The sequence below is a fragment of the Harpia harpyja genome, chromosome 12 (genome assembly GCF_026419915.1).
Source record: "Harpia harpyja isolate bHarHar1 chromosome 12, bHarHar1 primary haplotype, whole genome shotgun sequence".
Lineage (NCBI taxonomy): Eukaryota > Metazoa > Chordata > Aves > Accipitriformes > Accipitridae > Harpia > Harpia harpyja.
Window position 1 is genome coordinate 1,668,934 of NC_068951.1, and position 23,474 is coordinate 1,692,407.

Consider the following 23,474-nt stretch of genomic DNA (forward strand, 5'->3'; position numbering starts at 1 on the left):
CTCCATTATCAACTCATTTGTATTCCAGAAAAATACAAGGAAACCTAAATTTCAGCCTGCTTTATTGAAAGCAGTCTGACTAAGAAGCCCTCTTGCTTGCACCTACCACAGGCAAGGAAGGTTTGGGTAGAGAGCACAGCCCTAGAACTTGGGAGTGCCATCTTACTTTCATACCCATCTGTAATTTTTTTGTATCCTAGCTTCCCAATCCTGTACATGTATTGGAAAACCGCATGACCCCATTTCCACTTCTAGGCTTTTATCAGCATGCGTGAGACTTTGAAGTCTGGCTAGCAAGTCATTCGGTGTGGGGCTTGCCATTTGCCCCAAACAACTTCTGGAAAACAGTATTTTTTTATAGAATTGCTGTTGACCGAATAGTCTTGCTATGGGTGAAACATTCTCAGAACATTTAAAGTTGATTCCATGTAGGTTTTTTGCATGCAGTGGCATTTGGCATCCTGTATTGAATTGTTCAGCAAAGACACGTGTAGTATTTCATGTAATTTCCTCAACTCAAGGCAGTTTAGTCATAGCACCTCATTTTGTGATCTCTGTCCTACCTTGCAAGCTAAGCTGCTCTAAACTGTGTGGGATGAAACCATATGGATGAGATAATTCTAGGAAGTACCTAGTTCTGAACATAAGTAGGTTGATACTGTTTTATAGTCAGTCAGTACTTGCAAATACATTGACTGTCCAAAGAGAGCAGCAGGCAGTGACATTTTTTTAATACTGGTCCTAGTTAGTGGAATTTATCAGTTCATGTCAGCTGATTTAACCTGGGGAAAATATATGGAACTTGTGCAAGTGGGCAACTCTTTCAGACTGCTGGTAGCCACTTTATATAATGAGGCACTTGCACTGGCTGTTGAAGGTTACCGTGTACATATTGCTTACGGTCTAGCTTGTCTAAACTTTCACTTGGATAACTAATCCCTATCTACCTAAAACGTATATGTCAGTCTTTGGTTTCGGGGTTTTTTAAAGTTTTCTGTCCTATTAAACATGGAGAATCTTTTTTTTGAGAGGGAGAAAGAGCTGCCTTTTTCTAGTGGATAGAGTGCCTTAGATGTTTGCAAGTTCTAAAGGGTAGGAAGGGGAAGTGTAAACCCTATGTTACTATTATCTCATCAGCTTATCAATAAACAGTATTCGGGGTACAGCAGTATTAAAGTAATACAATTTGATTTAACCATAATTTCCCCCCATAAGACATGAAGATTGAGCCAAATGTCTGCTTGAAATGGGTTTGTATAATAAAATATTACCTATTCGGTGTTATTACTACGCTTATTTGAAAAGAAGCACCATCACTAATTCAGTTCAATACAAACGTAACTTTATTTTTACTTAAATGCCAATGAAATAACTGTACAAATTCATTGTGTAACATTTACTGTTAGAAATTAAAACACATTTCTGGTTATAGAAATACTGTTCACAATTGCAAAGTTGTGATTTCTCTGATACCAGTGGTTGTAAATGGTCTACAGCCCTCATTGACACCTAGGAGAAATAGGTAGAGGACTCCAGTCTCAGTAGTGAGGTTTTCTGGGTTTTGCAGCACCTTCATGCTACAATAACTGGAAATTAAATGGCCTGAAATGAATGGAAAACATTGTATAAAGATTTGTAATATTAAGTGAATAATACTTTTTCAATGAACTTGTTCTTCAGTTTTCATTTCATGCTGTTTGCAAAACTTCATCTGTAGTATATCAAGTACCTTTGCCACATAATTTAAATTATTTTCCTAGAGTGGACAGAACCATGCGTGCAACTATTTCTACTCACTGATGGTGCAGGTGTCAAGGAGAATAGCATTCATGCTCATCCTTATAAAGCAAGGATTTGGGCATGTTCAATGCCATGGACTGAATTAATTTTTTTTTAAGTCACAAGATTCAAGGACCGTTTCAATGACAGCTTGACAACTAATTGCTTAATTGATTTGTTACATAACTGGCCTTAGAAATTGGCTGGTATTTCATTTTACTGATCAAAAAGTAGTAGTTTGATACATTCTGGCTGATTTGCAATATTCTTTTGAGCATAATGTATTAACATTTCAGATTTTTGGATGTCACTTGAAATAAAGTTAAGGAGTTCCCTTTCATTATATTTGTGTAGATAACTCCTCGTTGTTGGAGAGTGTCATGGCATTGAACATCTTTTGTTTTCCTCTACTTTTATCTTTTTTTTTTTTTTTTTTTAATATGGAGTGAGAAATAACTTGCCTGCAATCTCTAAGTCAAGACAGAGCAAAAAGATATCAGCCCCTACCACTTTTCCCATGCTGAAGTTGGACCATGTTGCCTTCTCAGTTTACACCCTCTTAGTAGACATCATGGCATTGTCATATTTAATTCTTAAATTCAAAACTGTTGTTCTTCATATATAAAATATCCTAATACATATGAAGCAAACATAGATACACATGCTAGCAATTTTTCTCAGGAATAACTTCTGATTAGTGAAACAGCTATGTTTAGTTCCTTTATTTTTTCCCTTCCTTTTGCATGTCGTCATAACTTACAAGGAATCTGTGCTGCTATATTACAAGAATTGCTCACTGGCAAGTCAAGCAAGACAATGCAGATATGATACAGGCCTTCTATTTTTTTCCAGTTGTTTAATGACAAAATCATACATAAAATCAGTACTTAAAATTCTGATGTTTTATTCTGTGCAAGTAAAATTAAAAATTTAAATACAAAATAAGCACATTTTTAAAAACAAAATCAAGGTTAGTTTTACTCAAGACATATTAAAATAAGTAGCAGCTTAGTATCAAGACATTAGTGTGCACTTCTTTAATTAAGAACTGTTATTTTCTTTAGATCAGAGTCAGAACTTCGAATTTCTTGTATGTTGGTTCATTATTTCAACTGGATGTCTTAACTCCAGCTATGTATCACAGGAATAAACTCAATAATTTTCACAAGGTACAAGCCCTTAGCCAATAAACATTGCCACTGCATTAAGCATTACAACAAAAAACAAATACATGTCACAGATACTTGCTTTGGAGGGCACATGAGTATTCAAAATATTTGTAGTGGATTCCTCTTTCCTTAAGGTAGCAGTTGTGCTTTGAGGCATTTTGGAGTAGTTTGTTGGCATTCCACTGGTGATGCTTAAAGTCATAGGAGTAGTGGCTGATCCTGTTGAACGAGTCAGGCTTGAGTTCACCTCGGTTGAATCTTTGATGTATATTGTGTGTGTGGCTGCTGCTTCTTGAGAACTAACCTTCCTAGTTGTCAGATCTTCTGGGTAGAGGAGTAGTGGTCGGTCTGTGCTCGTAAACACTACAGTTTGGCTTAAGGTTGCCAAGGTAGTAACTTCCTTAGCTTTAAATTGTTTATGCATTTTTGTCATTTTGGTCGGTTCTGCTGCCACTGGAGAAGTAGCTTTGTCTGCTGCCTTCATTCCTTTAATCATGAGGCTAGAGTCTATAACTGTGGGAGCTGCTGAAGTTGGTGTGGCATCCATCCAAAGCACAGATTGATTAGCACAGGGAGCCCCTATAACACTGGCAGCGGTTCCCTGCACCCATTTAAGCAAATAGGGGATATTTTGTTTGTCACTGCAGGACCATGGGTTGTTATATAGTGTTACCACTTGCAGCTGAAGGAGCTGGTCAAAAGCTTTGTCAGGAATGTATGTGAACTTGTTGTTGTGCAGGTAGAGGCTTGTAAGGTGTTGTAGTCTCACCAGTGTTCCTGGAAGTATCTGGGACAAGAAGTTATTGGATAGATCCACTGTCTCTATGTTGTAGGGCATATTGGTTGGAACTGTCCAAAGTTTGTTGCTACTGAGATTGAGAAACTTGAGACTGCTCAGTGTGTTGTTGATCAGAACAGCTCTTTCCACCATATTCCTGGAAACATCGAGCACTTTAAGATTCCACTGGTAAGCTGTATCAAGTTTCTGAAGAACTTTAATGTTGTTGTTTATGGCATATAATTCCCATAAGGACTTGGGCAGATGAGCAGGAACATTCTTGAGCCAATTATTTGAAATATCAAGGGTCCTCAAATTGGTGAATCTCGTCAGCTGATGATCGAGATCTACAAACTGGTTAAAGGACAGATTTAAATATGTAATGTTGTCTTGAAGTCCATGTGGCAGTATAGTTAAGTTTCTGCCTGAACAGTCCACATTCCTGTCGTTTCCTGAGCATGTACAGTTAGAAGGACAGATACCCAGAACAGTGGGTATGAAAAACAGAAGGACCAGCAGACAGGTAGATGTATTCAATATCTGGTATTCCATTGTTGCCTGAAAACAAATATACCAAAATGACACCCTTTAAATCCATGTAATATATTTTATTTCTTTATAAGGGTTGTCTTTGCAATGGCCACTTGCAGGAGAAATTAAGTAAAAATATGAATAAACCCCTTTGTGGCATGGTCCTTTTTAGAATTGTTCAAGAGAGACTTTACAAAGCATCCCTTCATAGACTGTCATGTTGTCTGGCAGAATGAGACTTGTTTTTTCATCTCCCTTTCCCCCTCAAGCTCAAATGAGGGCTTTCTTCCGAAAATGCAAGTCTCTTCCAAATGTTATACAATGTCTGCTTCTTGTTTTTAGTGATTTCAAGCCTATATTATGTTTGGAATAATGTGTTCTTTTATACAGGATGAAAAAATGGCTGTCAACTGGATCTGCTTTACAAATCTCTGCAGTAATGTAGCAGTCCCCCCCCATACATGCATGCTATTTGCTTAAGTAGAATTGGTTAAAATACATCTTAAACTGTTAGGAATTTAGTTTGAACCCCAAATTCCATGTTCATGCTATCATGCACATTATTATTTTTCCTTATTATAGTGTTAATTACATTCTCAAAGCTGCTAACACATGTTTGAAAGCTGGATTAATGTTAGTAAGAAATCTCTGACACTGCAGCAAATTTCTGGTGCAAGCATCTGTCATCAACTAATAATTTCTTTCTTATTTCTGTCTTTATTGTTGTAGTAGGTTTTTGTGATTAAAAACAAAAAACAAACTTACCGTAATCTCTTCTGCAATATCAGCACATCATTTCTGTGAAAGATTTAAGCTTAGAGGTCGTCTTGTTCTAGAGAGTAGCTACAGTTGCTGTCTGTGGATTGTGCTTGCCTCTTCAGCTGCATCGTATTGCTGCTAGCTGGGGCTCTGCAACCACCTGATCTGCACTACATTGGAGGACTGCAGAGCTGTCGTTGGTGCTGACTCAAATTTATTGCGAAGCGAGCATATTCAATAAAATAGTTGGTTTTTATAATTTGAATTAGTTAACTTCTCCGTTTCTATATTTTATGCTATGTTAATGCCTCAAAACATAACATGTAAGATTGCCTACATAAACAGTACCGAATGAAATTTCTGTAGGCTATTTTAGCTTAAGCTGTGATTCCATTTAAATGTTCCTATTTAAAAAGTCATGTTAAGTTGTGTTCTTTTTTACCTTAGGTTAACCTCTCCTCCTGTAATAAAGGTTAATGTTAATTTAGGCTTCCTATCTTAAGCTTTTTTAAGCTACGCTGCCAGAATATCTTTTCATCATTTTAAAATACTCAGTTTTCTACTCCTCAGATCAGGCTGTCACTATATTGTCAGGTATAATATAGCTCAGCTTGTAGGATTTTACAGATTTCTATAGGTAATCTTTATCTGAATTTCTCGAAACAATATGGTAAGAGTGGATATAGTTTATAATGCTGTTAATTTTAACATGGTGTAACGCAACAAGCCTTAAAAAAAATCTTTGCGTAATTGGAATGTTGTTCTTAAGGCATACACAGTCATATAGCTTATATAAAGAGTAAGAAAAAATTGTAAATATCTTTTCCTACGTCCATTGTATGCACAGCAGCCTAGAATTGCATTTGCATAACTTATGACTTTAATTTTTAGTGGTAATTTAAAGATTTTGAAGTTTATTGTTATAATATGTGCTAACATGTGCTCTGTGCAACATCCACAGATACATTCTCTCCCCAAGCAAACTCAAAACTACAAACTCTTTGCCATTTTGCAGACATGTCATGGAAAGCTAGCTTCAGCATCTAGCAGCTTCTTTCTATAAATCTAAATGTTCAATACTGGTTAAAAAAAAAAAAAAGAAATTAATTTGCCTCTAAGACCTCCCTCCTACTTCCCACTAAAAAGTTAGCTCATCAAAATGCATTTTTTCTTTTAGACAGGACAGTGAGCTTCACTTGTACTTAGGGCCCAGAAAGGAACATGTAAAACACTTAGACACCTTGTGTTAAAAGGAATCTGGCACCCACACAACATTAAATACATTTTTAAAGTTTATATTAATAATATTGAGGGCATTTTGAAAATACTGCTTCAGAGGAAGAAGTTAGTGAATGCGCACAACTAATTCTGCTAATCATTTGCCTGGGTGTTCTGCAAACTGTTTCTGTTTTATTCATAAAAATCCAAAGTATCTAGGTAAAAGAAAGCCTTTGTGTACTTGTTCTTCAAGTGTTTGGAGCCATTTCAGCTTTTTAGTGACCACTATATTAACTGTTTACTCACACTGTTCTCTGCTTTACCAAACAATAGTGTGAAGCCACTGGAGGTTTTATACCAGTGAACTTTTTGGCAATACTTGATCTAAAGGAAATCTCATTGCTATTAGTAAAGAACAACTGATGGCTGTTAGGAGGATTTGTTTCAGGTACCTGTAATCCATTGTTACCAAGTTGTTGCCCAGTCATATGCAGAAAACGGGTCTTCGAATTAAGGTTGATATGTATGCATGTCGAGGCCTTTAGGCTTTGTTTTGAATTCAGAGGTTTGTATCTAAGCAAATATTCAGTTGTGCTTTAAGTGACCGAAACATCTTTGAATTAGAAAGCTTTATTAAAATGAACTTGAATTCATTGCATTCACTTATACAGCCTAGTAGAACAAACAATTTTTAGAAGCTCTGAGTCCCTCTAAAGCTGTACTGTTTCTTGAAAGCTCCGTGTTTATGTGTAGTTACGTGTATGTATATACTGGCACACAAAGGTGTGCATACTGTTTTCTGTAATCTCCAAAATCTGGAATCACTAGTTACAAATAATTAGTGGGCACAATCCGTATTGTATTTTGTAATGATTTCCTTCAGGCAGAAGCAAGTTGTTGCCTTTTGTGAAAGCTGAAGTTAAGAAACACAGGGGAAATGCCCATGCTGTGGTCTCACTGTTCTTGCCTGCATCAACTTCCCCTTTTTTTCAGTTATTTGAAGAATACTTCATTTAAGAAAAATGTGAAGTATGCTGGAAATCAGCTTTGGCAGTCTGCAAAGGGTGTTCTGGCTGGGGCAGTGGTTCCTGGCTCTCTTGAGTATGTAACTCGGGTGGGGGGGGGAAATTGTTCCTCTGTTTCTGAGTGAAACTCCTGGTGCTTGCTGAGATCTGAACTGTGATCCTCTGTTGGTTCCCTGAGCCAGTCAGGTGGAGGTGGCAGGTCGGGGGATTCGGGTGATGCCGCTGGGTGAGGACCGGGGTCGGGTGCACAGCTTGCTGCTGCTGAGGTGGGAGCTGGAGACGCATCCGTGTTGGAAACTGAAATACCGGCTACAGAGCAGGCTTCGGCTGGCGGAGGCAATTGCCTGTTTTCATTACTGGTAGTGCAGTGGGATGGTTTCTCTGATGCAGTGGGATCCTGCTGTAAGTTTGAGTCTTGCTTCAATTTCCAAGGCAACATAAATAAAACTGATGAACGTTTGGTAGTCTGGTCAGAGTCCATAAAGACATCTGGTACATCTCCATCTGCAAATGGAGAACGACCTGCCCAATTTGAATCAACTAGAACTGGCTTCTTGCAGCACTTCCACAGAAGAATTAAAATAATAGCCATTATCATACTAACCAAAATGATACCAATTATCAGTGCTGCTATCCAGCTTCCATCGCTAGGTTCCGCATGTGCTTTAGGGAACTGAGGTGGTGTCGCAACAGTCAGTGCTCTTCCAGATTTGTGTAAACTGGGTCCAGTTGCTTGCAACTGATGTAGAGGAGCTTTGTCTTCTACTGGGTTCCTGATACTGGTATATGCATTTCTTTTATTCATGGAAACATTTTGAGGTATTGCTGTAGAAAGTGATTTCCAGATTTCTCCATAGAAGAGAACTAGTATTACTTGGTTGCTGGCCATTTTCCTGCAGCCTCTTTAAATATGTCCTCTCCTATAGCAGGAATGAAATAGAACATACTAACTTGAAAATTGTGTTTGTCGTATTGTTACGCTTTACTGACACCAGACAATTTTATGTTAATACTATAGTGAAAATAATATTAGACCCAATGTTTAAAATTTCACGCCTGTTCCCATTTGCAAAGCAGGTTTGTCACTGACTAGACAACAGCAAGCAGATTTTCAACATTATTGATCATTCTAATTAAGTGATTTTTCTGAAGGGAATGTCTTGATTATTACCTTTTTTCACCTTATCAGAAAAAGGCATCAGCAGAGAAGCCCTAACAGTGTTTCAAAATAACATTTATCAATCATGTAAATGATTATGGACCTGGAACAAAATATGAAACACTTGAGCAGTATTAACAACAGGATTGTCATGGGTGAAGAAAATTGTCTTGTTTTGATGGATATAAGCTGAGACCTAAGTTTAAAGGGTCTTTACTCTTAAACTTTTATTTCCTGTTCTTGCCTCTCTTCAGCAGTTAAGGGTAGAGCATATTAATTTTTAAGAAGTTTCCAAATACTGATGCTGTAATGGAACAGCACTTTAATGTTAAACTGTTTTTATAAATATATTCAGGCATGCGGAACGCTTTTTGTGGTGGAGGAGATTGTGTTAATGTTAAGTTGTTGGCATGAAACAAATACCTTTTTTTTCCTGTACTGTTTAGAGTTCAGGTCTCTGAATGTCTCCGTATGAAATAAATGATATAAAATACATCTACTACATAGTGGTTTTTTTATCTGAAGTTACTTTCATGCAATTTGAGCTAATTTATTAGTTACTGTAATGCTAGTCATATGAAGCTGTTTCTGGGAAATTAATATGCATACATCTTTGTGGGTTTACAAATATGCAAAATTAAATTTCAGATGCAACAGTCTAAACACGAGTAATAAATTAATGCTTCTTGAGAACATTATGATCTGAACTCTAAGGTTTATAACAGTTAAAAATGATTCAATTTAATTTTTATTCTGCTCTTCTTAAAATATGGCTAAATAATACTTACATGTAGAGTTCATGGTAGTTCATAGTAACAACATCAAACAACATATGTTTGAAACCCTAATACTTTTAAGATACAGACATTCAACGAGAGCTTTGAATACATCTTGAAGTCAGGACATACACAGTGCTGTACACAGTGCAGTTCCATTTCAAACCAAATAATACAAATATTAAGCTTTTCCATCTTGAAGTTGATTCTTACCTGCACATTTATCTTCTATCAGGCAAGCATCGTCTTACTTTTTTGTTTGAAGCCTTAGGAAGACAGACTGTGTGCTGAAAGTCAAGTAACTTAAAATGGCTCGTTTCATGTTGAAGTAGGTTTCTGCAGCTGAAGAGGAAGTTTACCAACACTTGCTGCAGGAAGTGTCAAGAGTGGGGAGATTACTAAGAGTCCTATCTCGGAGTTTGCATGCTTTGTGAGCAAACTTTTCAGCTCTGCCATTTTTATAGAACTCAAATTTTGTGGCTTTTGCCCAGTATGCCCCTATTATGTAGAAATTCATAAATACTTGTTTGCCTGTCTTTGTTGAAAATAGTTACAGTTACTTCTGTGCGAGTCAAAAATTATGCAAGTTTGGATTGGATTTGGTTCTTACTGATTTAATTTCAGTGGTGGGTTTGGTGCACTGTCATGACTATTAGTGGAAAATCAACCTTAGGTTCATTACAGTGAGTCATAGAAAGCTATCTGATTGCAGGATGCTGGCTTGCTTACGCATCTTCATTTGTGCAGTTGCATTAAAAGGCAGATAACTACAGATTTCACCCTTCTCCTGCCCCTCCCATGTTATTTTTCTGTCTGGATGACTCTGGTACGGGCTACCATCGTTAATGGAGGGCTGTGCTCTCTGAGCAGCTGTTCTCCCACTGTCTGTCTTTGTCCATACCGTTTAGTGTAACCCAAACTACTTTCTTTTGCCTCCTTGAGCATTTTTGCCTAGAAAGTCTGCCTGGCAAAAAGAAACATGCACAAATATGTCCTCACGGCATTTTGCAAGTGTGTTCTGCCAGTGTGCAAGTAGCTACTGCCAGATCCTTCTGCAGCTTTTCATCTCCTGCTTTTCCTGTTGTGCCTCTCTTCTGATTGCATGAGTTTTCTTTTTCAGACTCTCCCTGCTCCTGCAGCAAACACAAATCCTGATCCCATACTCACACTATAACTCCTAATTTCTTGTCTGATTCCTTTATCTCATCCCCATTCTTTTCAACCCTCATAGTCTCCACCTATCTTTTGCCACAGTTCCCACCTCATTGGCAGTTCTTTTTCCTTCCTGTTTTTCCTTCCTTCCACTGATATGATCCTGGTTCTTTCCTTTTTTGCCTGCTTTTTTCATGACACTGCTGGTTTACCCCTTTAATCCGCTGCCTGCTAACAATTTACTATGGTCCTGTATGCAGACTGGCTAGCTCTTAGAGATTCATTCTCCTGTTTTAGTTCTGTTACCTTCCTAGCTGTGAGCAGTTTTATACCAGGTTAGATTCTCACATTTGCCGCCTCAGATTCCTTTTTTAGTACTTGCACAGCCTTTGCTGTTGCCTCCTGTGCTTGTGGTCATTTTGGGGATGGAAAAGGTAACCGCAATGCAGCATCCCCCAAGCCTGCCCTTCAGCTCTCTGTCACCAATGTCAGATGTTCTCAGTTCACCTCCTAAGTACTAGGTTGTCATCACTGGTCTGTCACAGTTTGCCCTTACTCTTCTCGCCTTTCTCCTCATGTTTTAGAAATGCCTGACATAATCCCTTGTCCTCCCATTCTACTTGTGCGTTGTGCCTCATCCCTTTGAGCGCTAAGGTCTGAATATGTGGTTTATGGCAGATTCATTGGAATTTGCCCTGTATTTTCTTTTTTTACTAATGACTTCCAGTTCTGGGCTAAGCTTGCAAACTCTTTCCAACTTTATCTTCCTTACTACACAAACCACCTTTGATACGGGCAGTTGCATTATTTTAGCTCTTGCGCTCTTGGCTTCCATGATACTGTTTTCTTGCTTCTCTGCTGCTTCTTTACTTGCCCTTTCAGCTAAGTTTATGGGTGATGTAATGGAATATGAATTGGGGATTCAGTCATGTCCTGGTTCTTTCAAACTCATACAACCATCTCTTGTGTCAAAAATGTTTATTACAGATGCACAGGATGTTTAGAGCTTTGTCATTATGCAGTTTTAGCACTTGTAACCATGGTGCAACAGATCATCTTCCACCCAAGAAGTAGCCTGTGAAAAGCTTCTCGTGTTTCCTTAAAATAACAAAGCTCTGCTGTAGTGAGACCAGACACAGACATCTCCTCAGAAATATGGGAAAATCAGGTCTATATGAGACTAGAGAAGCTAAAAGTTTTGGTGGTTTGGAAGAAATTTTTGGCATGTTCTAATTGGTTGTATTAGGACAAAGTGGAGTGTGTTTCCATGATGGAAGAAATCACAGCTAGCCATCAGAGAAGACCTTTACTGACCTTCAGCAAATGTTATAGGAATATAATATTCCAAAATGCCTCATGTAATATTTTGAGTTAGAGAAATAGTATCACAGAAGTCACATTATTTGAAAACTGAAGTTGCTAGTTTATTGGAGGTAACAAATTGAAACTGTTTTCATATTCTAACATATAATACAAACTTTCATATATTCATACACAAAGTTGAAACATAATAAATATGATTCAAATCTCTATCTGGTTCGAAAGCAATTAAGCTGCTTTAAGAAGTTTGTGTTGGAAAAACCTGAAAGGGCATTTTGAGAGGGACTAGTTCCTGATTCAGTAATTGCAACAAAGTTGTGACTGAATTACGGTTTTCTTAAAAAAGCAACTTGGTTATACCTGTGTAGCACCTTATGGCATGGTATATTAGACTAACAGTCCTTTCCTTTTTTTCCCCCTAATGATCTTTGAGAGTGGGCAGACTTCTGTCCTTTTGTTTTATCCCATTCAGCCCCTGTCACCATGATTTCTGGTCAAAGGAGTAAAACCGGTCTTGACACTATAGAAAGCTGTTTAATACAATCTTGCTCCCTTCTAGATCTACAAGTTGCTATAGCATTCCCACTATCATAAAAGGAAAAATGTTAAGATTTGAATTTAGTTTTCCTGTGTTAGAATTCTTCTTCTTACTTGAAAGCTAAGTTTTTGCCTTATATTAATGACATAAAGGCAACAGATGAGTTTTTACCTGAGTATGAATTAAATCTCAACTACAAAATTTGTTAAAATGGGTTTGTGTGACTTTGATGGTTCTTTGTTTTCCTGTTCATTATCTATTTCCTTAGTGAGTTTCTCGGTAGTTTCATCTTTGGTTTTCCTTTGGATTGCAGCATCTCTCCCTGATATTAAGTCTTCCATTGTCGAGTCAGTTCCAGTTGTCTCCTTAGGCATCCTCTGCCACGTTCCTGCTGCAGTTGGCCATAAACTGTTAGTCGCCAGAATATCACCATTGCTCCTGGGCCTACGTTTTCCTTGCTGAGTTTTTTTGAGATATGACATTTTGTTTGCTATTACGACTGTCGACAGAAATAAGAAGGTGCAGATAAGCACGAGTACTGCTATTATAATGAAGCAAATCAGTATAAGAGACTTATTGTATTCACATGTTTCTTTTGTCATTGTACTCTTGGGTTTGCTGGTATTCCTAGGTCCTGCAGTGGCAGAAACAGCACTTCTGGCAGGGGAAGATGTTGGATTTCGGGCCATTGTGGAGGATAAGGATTGCAGGGTACTTGTCTGCATTTTGGAAGTAGTCATTTTGCTGCTGAAATTGGTGCTCAGAGGAGAATTTGTATTGGCTTCCACTATATTCTGGCTTCCGCTTAGGTTTTGGCTGATAGGATTCCAGGTTTCATTTACAACCCTAGGATAATCAGTATGGTTTGCACTTGCTTGCAGACACAAAGAAAAGATTATTGTGACAGGGAGGGCAAAGTGTAGCTTACTATGTCTCTTTGTCTTCATCTTCCTATTTGGTCACCTACAAAAATACAAATTATGTTATTAGTTTAGTAAATGCTAGCTCTTAGACGTTTGAATCAGACTTCTCAGGGAATAGTAGGCAGCAGCCTTTTTGATGAAAAAATATGTAACTTGACCCCATTTTTAGTGGATATAGGCAGATGAGTTCAAGCAGTTGGTATTCTGAAAGAATAGGTTGTCCCAAACTTCTGACAGTTTGAAGTTTATAGAAAATATATGAAGATTAAAAAAGAATATAGAGCAGAAAGGAAAGTGTTTCCTATGAACTACTCAGTAATGTAGAGTCAGACTCTGTGGTAGTTCCTCCTCTTTAAAGCTGGCCATATTACAACTTTTAAGTTCATCACTTCTGCTTTTACACAGTGAAAGGAGAAACCCATGTAAAGTTTACAGATTACTGCTTCTTACTCGCCAGTATTCCCCTGAATGTGGGAAATGTAACCGTGCCTGTAAAGATGATTGAGTGAAAAACTTTAATCTAAAATGTTCCTGTAAGTGACAGCAGTAACTTATTTTAATTGTTTATATTTCTTAGCACAGCTGTCTGGAGTATTTCATAAATGTCTAGGAAAATCTTTGTTCTCTAATTTTTCTGCTTTATTATACAAAAGGCTATTTATCACAAATGTACTTCTCAAATTTTTCTCATAAACATGCTACAGATTGTGACATTTTCTTTAAAATGCCTGAGTTAATTATGCAAATGATATTACCATTAGTATGTTCTGTTTCACATTTTTTCTAGTATTCAAATTTGTACCTGTTGAATTTGTCTGGCAGACAGGAAACTGATCTTTAGGTTAGTCTGATACTAAGATAATAACCTCAAAATAATAGTGACAAATTAGACAAGCAGTGAACCACTTCACTGCTGCTACTTTGTCCAGTTTGCATGTGTCAGACATGTTCAGAGTTTTAAGGCTTATTATCCCATCCAATGTCTCACTTTCACCTGTCTCTATCAGCAGAACAAAATGTTTCCTTTGAATGTTACAGAACCATGTTTGGTTCAAATATAAATACTGTAGAGAATGACCAAAAGTAACAGTGCTATATTTTATAAATACATTTGTTCTTGAAGCTATTACTTTAAAAGTAATGAAGCATATCTGTATGTTTGTAAGACTAGGTAATTTTGAAATATTCCAGACAATGTTTATTTTATCATAGTCAAAAGTTAGCATGCCTACCAAAGAACTTAATATATTCACCCCCAAAAATCAGAGGGGTGAACTTGCCTATTTTGCAAAACCCAAATGGCAGTGTGTTGAACTGCTGAAGTCCTCCAGGAAAGTGAAAGAAGTGATATGCCTGGTATGTAACCAGGGAGCAAACTCTGGGTGTCTCTCCTTACATGACAAAGGAGCAGCAAAAGATAAATGTACCTTTTTTACTTTGCAGTTCACCCATAACATAAAATTAGACTCCATTCTGAGATGAATCTTTGTTGTTAAGTTTGAATTAGAAATCACCTTAGTAATGAACTACAGCTCAGGTAGAATTTTTATCTTTATGTGGTAAAGGTTGCCTGGAAGATGCCTTGTAGCTTACTTTAAAAAGGAAGAAAAGCAAAAAACAGCAAAGCCTTTTTTTTTTTTTGAAACAAAACAACATTTCACATAAAGTTTCTGTATGACATGCAAAACTGAGATACATTTGCCAGTACAGATATACTCCAACATTTAATGTTACTGTCGGAGAATTGCAACTCTCTTTCTGCCCACTCCCTCCAAGACTACAGTAAGTCCAGTGTTAATTGTAGCGTACTAGACCAGATGTGCTTTTCTTAAAAATAAACAAACTGATGTTGTTAAGGGCTTCACTTAAAATCATGAGAGGAAAGGAACTGATCATTAAAGAGCAACAACAGAGCCAAGTAGTGACTGTCACTGTTAATTCTTTGGAGTCTGATTGTGAATAACCTTTAACATTACTAAAAATAGTTATAGCAGCTTCCTTAATTCAGGTGAAGATAATATTTGTACAGATTGTTACTGTTTTTGAGTTATTTGAACTTCTTTAAAAATACTTTTGCATATAATTTTCTAGAAAATCTAAGAAACTTTGAAGTGGAACTTAAAATAGGAGAAGGAAAATGTGTACTTACCTTGCCAAGATGTAGTCAAAAGAAAATTGGTGTTTCAGATATTTAGTCCTTTAACACTAAAATTTCTTTGTGCATATATTTGCTCTTAGGGTGCAAACGACCAATAATGTAAAGCAAGTAGATTTAGACAATGCTGGTATTTTTTAAGCAAATCTGTAACTGAAATTATATGTCGTTTACTCTAAGTGGAGAACTAAAACCACAGAGATGACACACTTCCTTTTTGTAACAACTATACCATGACACGTTAGAGGGGGAAAAACACCGACTTGCCCAAATTAGCTCTCAGAACAACAGGAAGTAACAGCGGAAAAAAGTATCCTCGGCAGACGAATATTCTATGTTCATGAAATTTATCTCCTCAGTTATCCTATGCTCAGGTGGTTTACCTCAGATGTTATGAAGAACAGTGTCCCAATACACTTAAAACTACATACGTGCTTACGATATTTATTAGCTCTTTCCGTAGCCTGTTGGTTTGCCTTGAAAGAGTTAATGCTAGCGTGAAACAGTGATAGGTATTTAAAAGTACCTTAGATGTTCATGAGCTACTGTTGAGTTTGATTTTTAATTAATTCTTCCTAGTAGAATTTTGTCTGCTGTGCTAGCTCTGGAGACTTGGTTTGGGCAGTCCCATAAAATTCAGAGAATTGTTAAAGAGAACAAAAGGTTCTCAATATTTTTATATTATCTGAATGTTTTTTGGAAAGAGTTATTTTGTAGGCAAATCCTCTGTACTACTCAGAGGACTGACCATCCTTAGAAACACTCAACCAGGCATTAGAGTGCGCTGCAGTATATAGCAAATGAAATGTATTTGAGATCCTCAGAAAGTTGGTATGTGGATGCTTAATTAGTCTTAATTAAGACTTCTGAAATAAATGTATTTTTCCACATATAAAAATAGCTATAATTTGTATCTCTAAGGAGGTTAAAAAGTTAGTTTGAGGGACTTTTATTTTTAAAGAAACTCTGACCTCTTTTCATGTAATCCAGTTTTGATCCAGTTGATGCACTGTTGCTCTCCAGCATGGATTTTATTTTTTCTTGTAGTTGAGTAAACCTGCCTGTCTGGAGGTTGCTTGGCTGTGGTAGGTTGCATGGCACTTGAAAATGAAGTTGAGTTAAATCCCAAGTCAAGCTTCATCATCCTGGGCACTAAACTTGGCTGGAGTGAGAGCTATGACAGGATAGTAACAGATGCCTTTAGGCTGTAGCTGCCAGTCCAGTGTCATTGCTTTGGATCAATGGTATTTTTAGAACTCTGTGAAAGATCGGTCTGGTTTAGTGTAGTAGTAGTATGTGTAATACACCACTCAAATGTTTGTAACGTGGATCTAAAATGCAAACCCAACAACGCCTGTCTTGTTTTCTTACAGATTCAAGACTGGTCAGATCAATGGAGATTTATTGATATACCATGTACTGCTAACTCTGAAGCCATACTATGCAAAGCCATATGAAATTGTAGTGGACCTCACACACGCTGGCCCCAGTAACCGCTTTAAAACAGACTTTCTTTCTAAATGGTTTGTAGTTTTTCCAGGCTTTGCTTATGAAAATGTCTCAGCAGTTTTTATTTATAACTGTAACTCTTGGGTCAGAGAATACACCAAATACCATGAAAGGCTCTTGACAGGTTTGAAAGGAAGCAAAAGGCTTATTTTCATAGACTCTCCAGGGAAACTGGCAGAGCACATCGAACACGACCAGCAGAAACTCCCAGCAGCTACCTTGGCTTTGGAGGAGGACTTGAAAGTGTTTCACAATGCTCTCAAACTGGCTCATAAAGACACCAAAGTTTCTATTAAAGTAAGTCCTTTTAATGCTGTTCCTAGTGAATTGTTACATTTTTATAAGGATTTGAATATGATTTTACTGTCTTTTAATTTTCCGCTCCTGTCTTGAGGAGAAATCACAACTTATTAGTATGTCTCTTTAGGCAGCATAAAATTTCATACATTTATCTTTATAAAATCAGAAGCATCAGACTTTTCTCTCTCTTTGTATTTTTAACAATAGGTGCTGAACCATTTTTCTATTCTCTTTTGAAGGTTGGGTCAACAGCTGTGCAGGTGACATCAGCAGAACGAACAAGAGTCCTGGGACAAACAGTGTTTTTAAATGATATATACTATGCCTCTGAAATTGAGGAAATATGTCTTGTTGATGAGAACCAGTTTACCTTAACTATTGCCAACCAAGGCACACCACTCACCTTCATGCACCAGGAGTGTGAAGCCATCGTTAGGTCCATCATTCATATACGGACACGGTGGGAGCTGTCACAACCAGACTCCATCCCTCAGCACACTAAAATTCGTCCTAAGGATGTCCCTGGAACACTACTGAACATAGCGCTGCTCAACCTGGGAAGCTCAGACCCCAGTTTGCGGTACAGATCTTTTAAATTAGTATCAACTTTGATAAAAAATGTGAATTCTTTCCAAGGTTTTCTTAGTGTTAGCAAATGTCTCTTGAACAAAACAATTTTTCTTTCACCACAGCTCCATAAAATGTAGCTCCATAAAATGTACTACTTAATACAAAGTAAGATTGGGTTTTCTGTAGGCGAAGAAAGGCATACATACTGTCAGAGTAACTGAAGGCATGCAGGAAGCTTAATTTCTCTTTATAAGGAGAAATACTTCTGTTTTGCAATACATGTTTATTAGGTACATTTGATTTTCATCATGTTGAACTTCTTGTTTAACAATGTGGGAGCTCTACCTCTTAGAGCAGGGTCTTGAATCTTGTCAGAAAGGACTACTTCAGACTGGGTGCTGGCTCAGTGGCAGCCTCTGGGGCCCTTGGCAGCTCAGGTGCATGTGGAAATATTTAGAATTTCCTGGAACTGAAAGCTGTTCTGAGAAGTCCAGTACAAAGTCCTTCAAGCATACTCTTTAACCTCATCAGAAATTGTTTAAAGCAAGTGGAGGAGTAATTTCTTTCATTTCTCCAAGGCAAATGTTTTTGTCTCTGAATCTTAACTGGTGCAGGGAAAAAGTTCAGGATTTAAATGTAATCTCTTATATAGCAGTATTGATTTGATTTTTAAAACATCAGTACTACCACTGTGATGCCTTGCTGTTGTGCGTATATTTTAAAATGTACAAGAAAACTATTACAAGTCATGTTGCTTGCTTTGTTACAGGTCTGCTGCCTATAATCTTCTATGTGCCTTAACCTGTACCTTTAATTTAAAGATTGAGGGCCAGTTACTGGAAACTTCAGGTCTGTGTATTCCTGCCAACAACACGCTATTTATTGTATCTATTAGTAAGACTCTTGCAGCTAACGAACCACACCTTACCTTAGAGTTCTTGGAAGAGTGTATTTCTGGATTTAGCAAATCTAGTAAGTAACACTAGTATTCCTTAATGCTAACCATGAATTTGAGAAGATTTACGTTGGTAGCTGTCTAGCTAAATCAATTAAGCTTCCTCATGTTACTGAGTCACAGTAAGTTTAAATTGCAAATGCTTCTTCGAGCTGTTTTAGCTGTTTTCAAGATTATTCATTTATATAATACTCTGAAGCCAGGCAGTTTCACAAACTGGAATGGCATTTGTTGGAACAAAAACATTACTTTTCACATTTGAATGTGCCCTTTCCTTTCTCATGAAGTAGATTTAAAAAAAAAAAAGTAACTGCCTTTTAAGCTTTGAAATTAATGTTAAATCAAGTTTCACTAGACATTTCATTCGTTTAGAGGATTAAGTTCATTCAGAGAGATCACAATACAAATTATTTGTTTCATATCACTGTTGATAGTTTTGTACAGTGAGTATTTTAGATAGATCTCTATCAGGCTGTTACTAATTCACCAGAAGTAGAGATATTGCAGAACAAAAATAAAAATTTGAGGTCCATGATAGTGAAGGTTTAAGCTCTAGAGTATACATGCACAGAAGAGTTACAGGGTTCTTTAGTCATATCAAAATTAATCTTTTCAGACTGATTATCTCTCTCAATTGTACATCTGGTTCTGTTGCACTACTTTTGTCATCCTTTTTTTCCAGGCATAACACAGCTCTGACTTTACTGTTGGAAGCTGTTTAGAATACATTCTCAAAATTAAAAAGTAGTCTCACCTAATATTGAATGTACACATCTTTGCAGCATCTTTTAATAAGATATTAAAATGTCAACATCTCCGTATCAGATTCCTACAGATGTTTCTTGGATGTCATTATTAGAGTACGTTTCTTTTTGAAGCTTGCCTGTTTACCCAGTATTATTTGCTCAGCTCTGATAGTAATTATTTTAGACAATAAAATTGAAAGGAAAAGTGCTCACAAATAATGACTTACTCATCAATAGAGACCAGTGCTGATTCTGTGTTACAAGGTGAATTTTTATTTCAGGTATTGAACTGAAACATCTTTGTCTGGAGTATATGACTCCCTGGCTGTCCAATCTGGTCCGATTCTGTAAACACAATGATGATGCTAAGCGCCAGCGAGTCACTGCTATTCTTGATAAGCTTATAACAATGACAATAAATGAAAAACAGATGTATCCTTCCATTCAAGCTAAGATATGGGGAAGTCTTGGACAGGTACAAATTCTGCATAATTTATTGCAATTCGTTTATAAGCAGATTATAGAGTTTTTAACCACTTAAATGTTACTGCAGAGAAATAAAAATCATCTTGACATGACCTAAGTATATTAACTGTATGGAGAGTAGTGCGCAAGTTCTTCTGAAGTTTCCTTTCTATAAATTACTTCATAAAATCATTAATGAACTCTGGCTTCTAGGAATGTGTTCCTGGCCCTCACTGAGAATTGAGAATTAAGTCTTTGGTATTAGTAGTAATTGTTTCATCAAGACCCCTGAACATGTGGGTACTGAATGGAAAGAACAAAGTACTAACATTCAGAGGTATATTAGGCACATGGCATTGAAAGAAGTGTTCTTTTTTTTTTTTTTCCTTTTTCTGTTTGCACTTTTGAAACAGATGTGTTTTGATTACAATTAATAGAATATCAATCCTTCTGTTGATCATTAGCTTAACACTTAGCCAAATTCTGTCCTCATCCTCCCTGCAAAATAAAGAAAATGAAAAAAATAAAGATGATGTCATATATGCCATTCATGAAGGAGGCATCTAGACAAATGAGACCAGCTTTACTTGCCATGACCAGGCTTGCTCACAAGCTTTGTATCAACTTCCTTGTGGTCATACTATTTTTATTTTTTTAACTGTCATCCAAACTGATGCAGCCCAGCATCACAAAGCTACTCTTGGAGAATGTGGGAGAACTGTCAAACAGCTGCATGAGTGCATTTTCTTGATTGGTACAACTGGCAAAGAAAAACACCAAAACACCAAAACAAAACCCAGTGTATTTTGAAAGCTTAAAACGCATTGAGAACAATATGACTGTTATGTCCAGTATGAAAGTCTGTTAACAGGTAAATATGGAGAACACAAAAGATTAAATATTCCACTGCAGTTGGTGGAAATTTTATCATTGACTTAGTTGACCCAGAATTCCAACCAATTTTTATAATATAATGAGAGCTGAATTTGAACTGTCACTGAAATAGCATGAATCTTAGCCTGCATGTTATATTTGGAGTTGTCTGTGCACTTGGACAGATTTGATTCTTACCTGCATATATTAAATGTGTGGGGTTTTTTCTTTTTTGTTTTTTCTTTTTTTTTTTTTTTTTAAACATGAGAAGAAACTTGTTTTGCTCATAGCCATATTCACGCATGGCTAGTGCTCTAAACAAAATCTTTGACAGATGAAATCTTGCTTATTTTCTTGGAAGTATGTTTTTTCTTCCACTTCAAATCCAGTTTCTTCTCATTAGGTTCAGCATTTTAGGAATAGTTATACTTTAAAATGGAAAATAAAATAAAAATAATACAAACTAAATTATAGTTTCTCCACAGTTCTGAAACACTTTGATCTGGAGTAAAACCTGATGGAATTCAGCTTTACACTTCTAAAATTTACGCTTTTTTCCAAAAGGGTAACAAATCACTAAAACTGATGCTTTAATTTATGGTAGTTATGCATCTTTAACTAAATAAATGAATGATTGCTGATTTAAAAGGTGGTTTACTGTGGAAAATAAAGTTAATCTGACTGATAAAAAGGTTTTTTTTCTCTAACAGATAACAGATCTCCTTGATGTAGTGCTGGACAGTTTCATCAAAACTAGCGCCACAGGGGGCTTAGGATCCATAAAAGCTGAGGTTATGGCAGACACAGCTGTAGCGCTTGCTTCTGGAAATGTAAAATTGGTTTCAAGTAAAGTGAGTTCCCTCTTTGCCTTGATATCCTTTTATATAATAATTTCAGCTTATATAATAATGTGACACTGAGGTGCTTTCTGGTAACTCAGTACAGGCAATAATGCAAAACCCGTGATAAAATAGGTTCCAAGCAGTAGAATAATTCTGGTGTTAAATTCTAATGGTTTTTACTGAAATTTTGAGCTGTGCTCTTTGTTTGAGTAAAACAAAATGGTTGCTCTCTTTTCAGGTGATTGGAAGGATGTGTAAAATAATCGACAAGACTTGTCTGTCTCCAACTCCTACACTGGAACAGCACCTGATGTGGGATGATATTGCTATTCTAGCACGTTACATGCTGATGCTCTCCTTTAACAATTCTCTGGATGTGGCAGCACATCTACCCTACCTCTTCCATGTAGTTACTTTATTGGTGGCCACTGGTCCCCTTTCTCTCAGAGCTTCCACTCATGGTCTCGTTATCAACATCATTCACTCTCTTTGCACTTGTTCACAGCTTCACTTTAGTGGTAAGTTCTTTACAGATTTTCAATTAAGCTGATTGTTCCTTAGTTTGTTTAAGAAATATTTGAGTTGTCTTTCTCTCTCTAAATTATTCTGAGAGTTTGAAAATACTGTGTTGTAATTCAGCTTGCATACAAATCAGAATGAGGATATGACCTACAACAGATTAGTATGGAATTAAAAAATTACTATCTGGTTTAGAGCAGGTGCATAATGTAAATTGTTTGTATAACGGATTTTAAAAAAAGGGAAGAAAGTACCAGTAAGTTCCTGTAACGCAGAGAAAGGAGAAAACACGTCTGTGCTAAAACTGACTGATGTGCATCTTTTGAATGGTTGCATAATGTGGTAACAAAAATATCAATTGCATAAGGGGATTGTGAAACTATACTGCTAAAACAGGTATTTTGCATACTGCTGTATCTTAGCAGTCCTAAAATAATTGGTATTAGCAAATATGTAGCTGTCACTTCTTACCACAGAAGTACAGTATAAAACCAGTCTAGGTTTTGTGCAGAAAAAAAAAAGAAAATTTTACGTAATCTTGTCTTTTTTTTAAGTATCTGAAAGCTCATTCTATATCTATATATATCGACAGAGTGAGTGTGTGAATACACACACACACACACACATATATATGTATAAAGAAAAGCTTTGCTTTGATGCACAGAGAGAAGGGCAAGCCTTCCTGTTTAAACAATGAATTTGAAGTACAGTGAAATGAACTGAAAGTTCAGAAATGTAAAAATATTCAGTGCTAGGAGCAGGGCTGTTATTTTCTTCTGGTTTAAGTGGCTTTCTTCATTTTAGTGCCAGAGCCAAAAGCAGAATTTGATTGCAGTTTGAACTTACAGTACTGTTGGTATTTCAAAGCAGGAACTCTCCAGGTTTCCATTTGCTCAATCAATGTGAGGAGAAGTCTCACAGAACCACATCTTTAAACAAGTTTCTTTCTACCTGTTTTTAGAATGCATCTTCCTGGTGACTGATTTCAACAGTCTGTGCAACAGACCACCGTTGTTGTGGTATACTCTGGGAGAAGTAGCAAAGAAAACCATATTAGAATGTGCAAAGTGACATATAGGATGATTATCTACTTTTGTATTCATGGGAGGGTGAGCCTCAGGGTGTTTAAAATATGGATTGAATTTCAGTGGTTTAAATCTAATATGTAAAAATTTATTCAACAGAGGAGACCAAGCAAGTTTTAAGGCTGAGCTTGACTGAATTCTCTCTGCCCAAATTTTATTTGCTGTTTGGAATCAGCAAAGTGAAATCGGCCGCAGTCATAGCATTCCGATCCAGCTATCGAGACAGGTCGTTCTCACCTGGTTCCTATGAAAGGGAGACTTTTGCACTGACTTCGTTGGAAACTGTTACTGAAGCTTTGTTGGAGATCATGGAGGTATGTGGTTCAAA

The 23,474-nt window shown here is 36.8% G+C and overlaps 4 protein-coding genes across 12 annotated transcripts in view; 1 reads left to right on the plus strand and 3 right to left on the minus strand.

Annotated features, from left to right (window-relative positions):
• Window positions 1-23,474, plus strand: part of NF1 (neurofibromin 1) — a 105,415-nt gene that overhangs the window by 58,719 nt on the left and 23,222 nt on the right. For 8 of the 9 annotated variants that reach the window (XR_008237585.1, XM_052804234.1, XM_052804236.1 and 5 more), the window contains 7 exons: window positions 16,656-17,088; window positions 17,331-17,671; window positions 18,431-18,633; window positions 19,644-19,837; window positions 21,411-21,551; window positions 21,781-22,060; window positions 23,246-23,460. Coding sequence is in view for 8 of the 9 variants with exons in the window: in XM_052804234.1 (XP_052660194.1) it covers window positions 16,656-17,088; window positions 17,331-17,671; window positions 18,431-18,633; window positions 19,644-19,837; window positions 21,411-21,551; window positions 21,781-22,060; window positions 23,246-23,460 (1,807 nt within the window). In the remaining variant the exon portion in view is untranslated. The remainder of the gene's footprint in view (window positions 1-16,655; window positions 17,089-17,330; window positions 17,672-18,430; window positions 18,634-19,643; window positions 19,838-21,410; window positions 21,552-21,780; window positions 22,061-23,245; window positions 23,461-23,474) is intronic. The other variant, XM_052804238.1, reaches the window with a different exon arrangement.
• OMG (oligodendrocyte myelin glycoprotein) lies at window positions 1,326-6,088 on the minus strand. The gene is made up of 2 exons (XM_052804243.1): window positions 5,023-6,088; window positions 1,326-4,284 (listed from the first exon to the last, which is right to left on the minus strand). The coding sequence occupies exon 2, from the start codon at window positions 4,276-4,278 to the stop codon at window positions 2,959-2,961; it is 1,320 nt and encodes a 439-aa protein (XP_052660203.1). The 5' UTR covers window positions 4,279-4,284; window positions 5,023-6,088; the 3' UTR covers window positions 1,326-2,958.
• Window positions 6,766-11,119, minus strand: EVI2B (ecotropic viral integration site 2B). Its single transcript, XM_052804244.1, is given in 3 exon segments — window positions 6,766-7,346; window positions 7,348-8,179; window positions 9,408-11,119. Coding segments are annotated over 2 exon segments (900 nt in total). The 5' UTR covers window positions 8,149-8,179; window positions 9,408-11,119; the 3' UTR covers window positions 6,766-7,247.
• On the minus strand, window positions 11,704-15,489 carry EVI2A (ecotropic viral integration site 2A). The gene is made up of 2 exons (XM_052804245.1): window positions 15,277-15,489; window positions 11,704-13,167 (listed from the first exon to the last, which is right to left on the minus strand). Exon 2 carries the CDS (start codon window positions 13,149-13,151, stop codon window positions 12,387-12,389), a length of 765 nt encoding a protein of 254 aa, XP_052660205.1. The 5' UTR covers window positions 13,152-13,167; window positions 15,277-15,489; the 3' UTR covers window positions 11,704-12,386.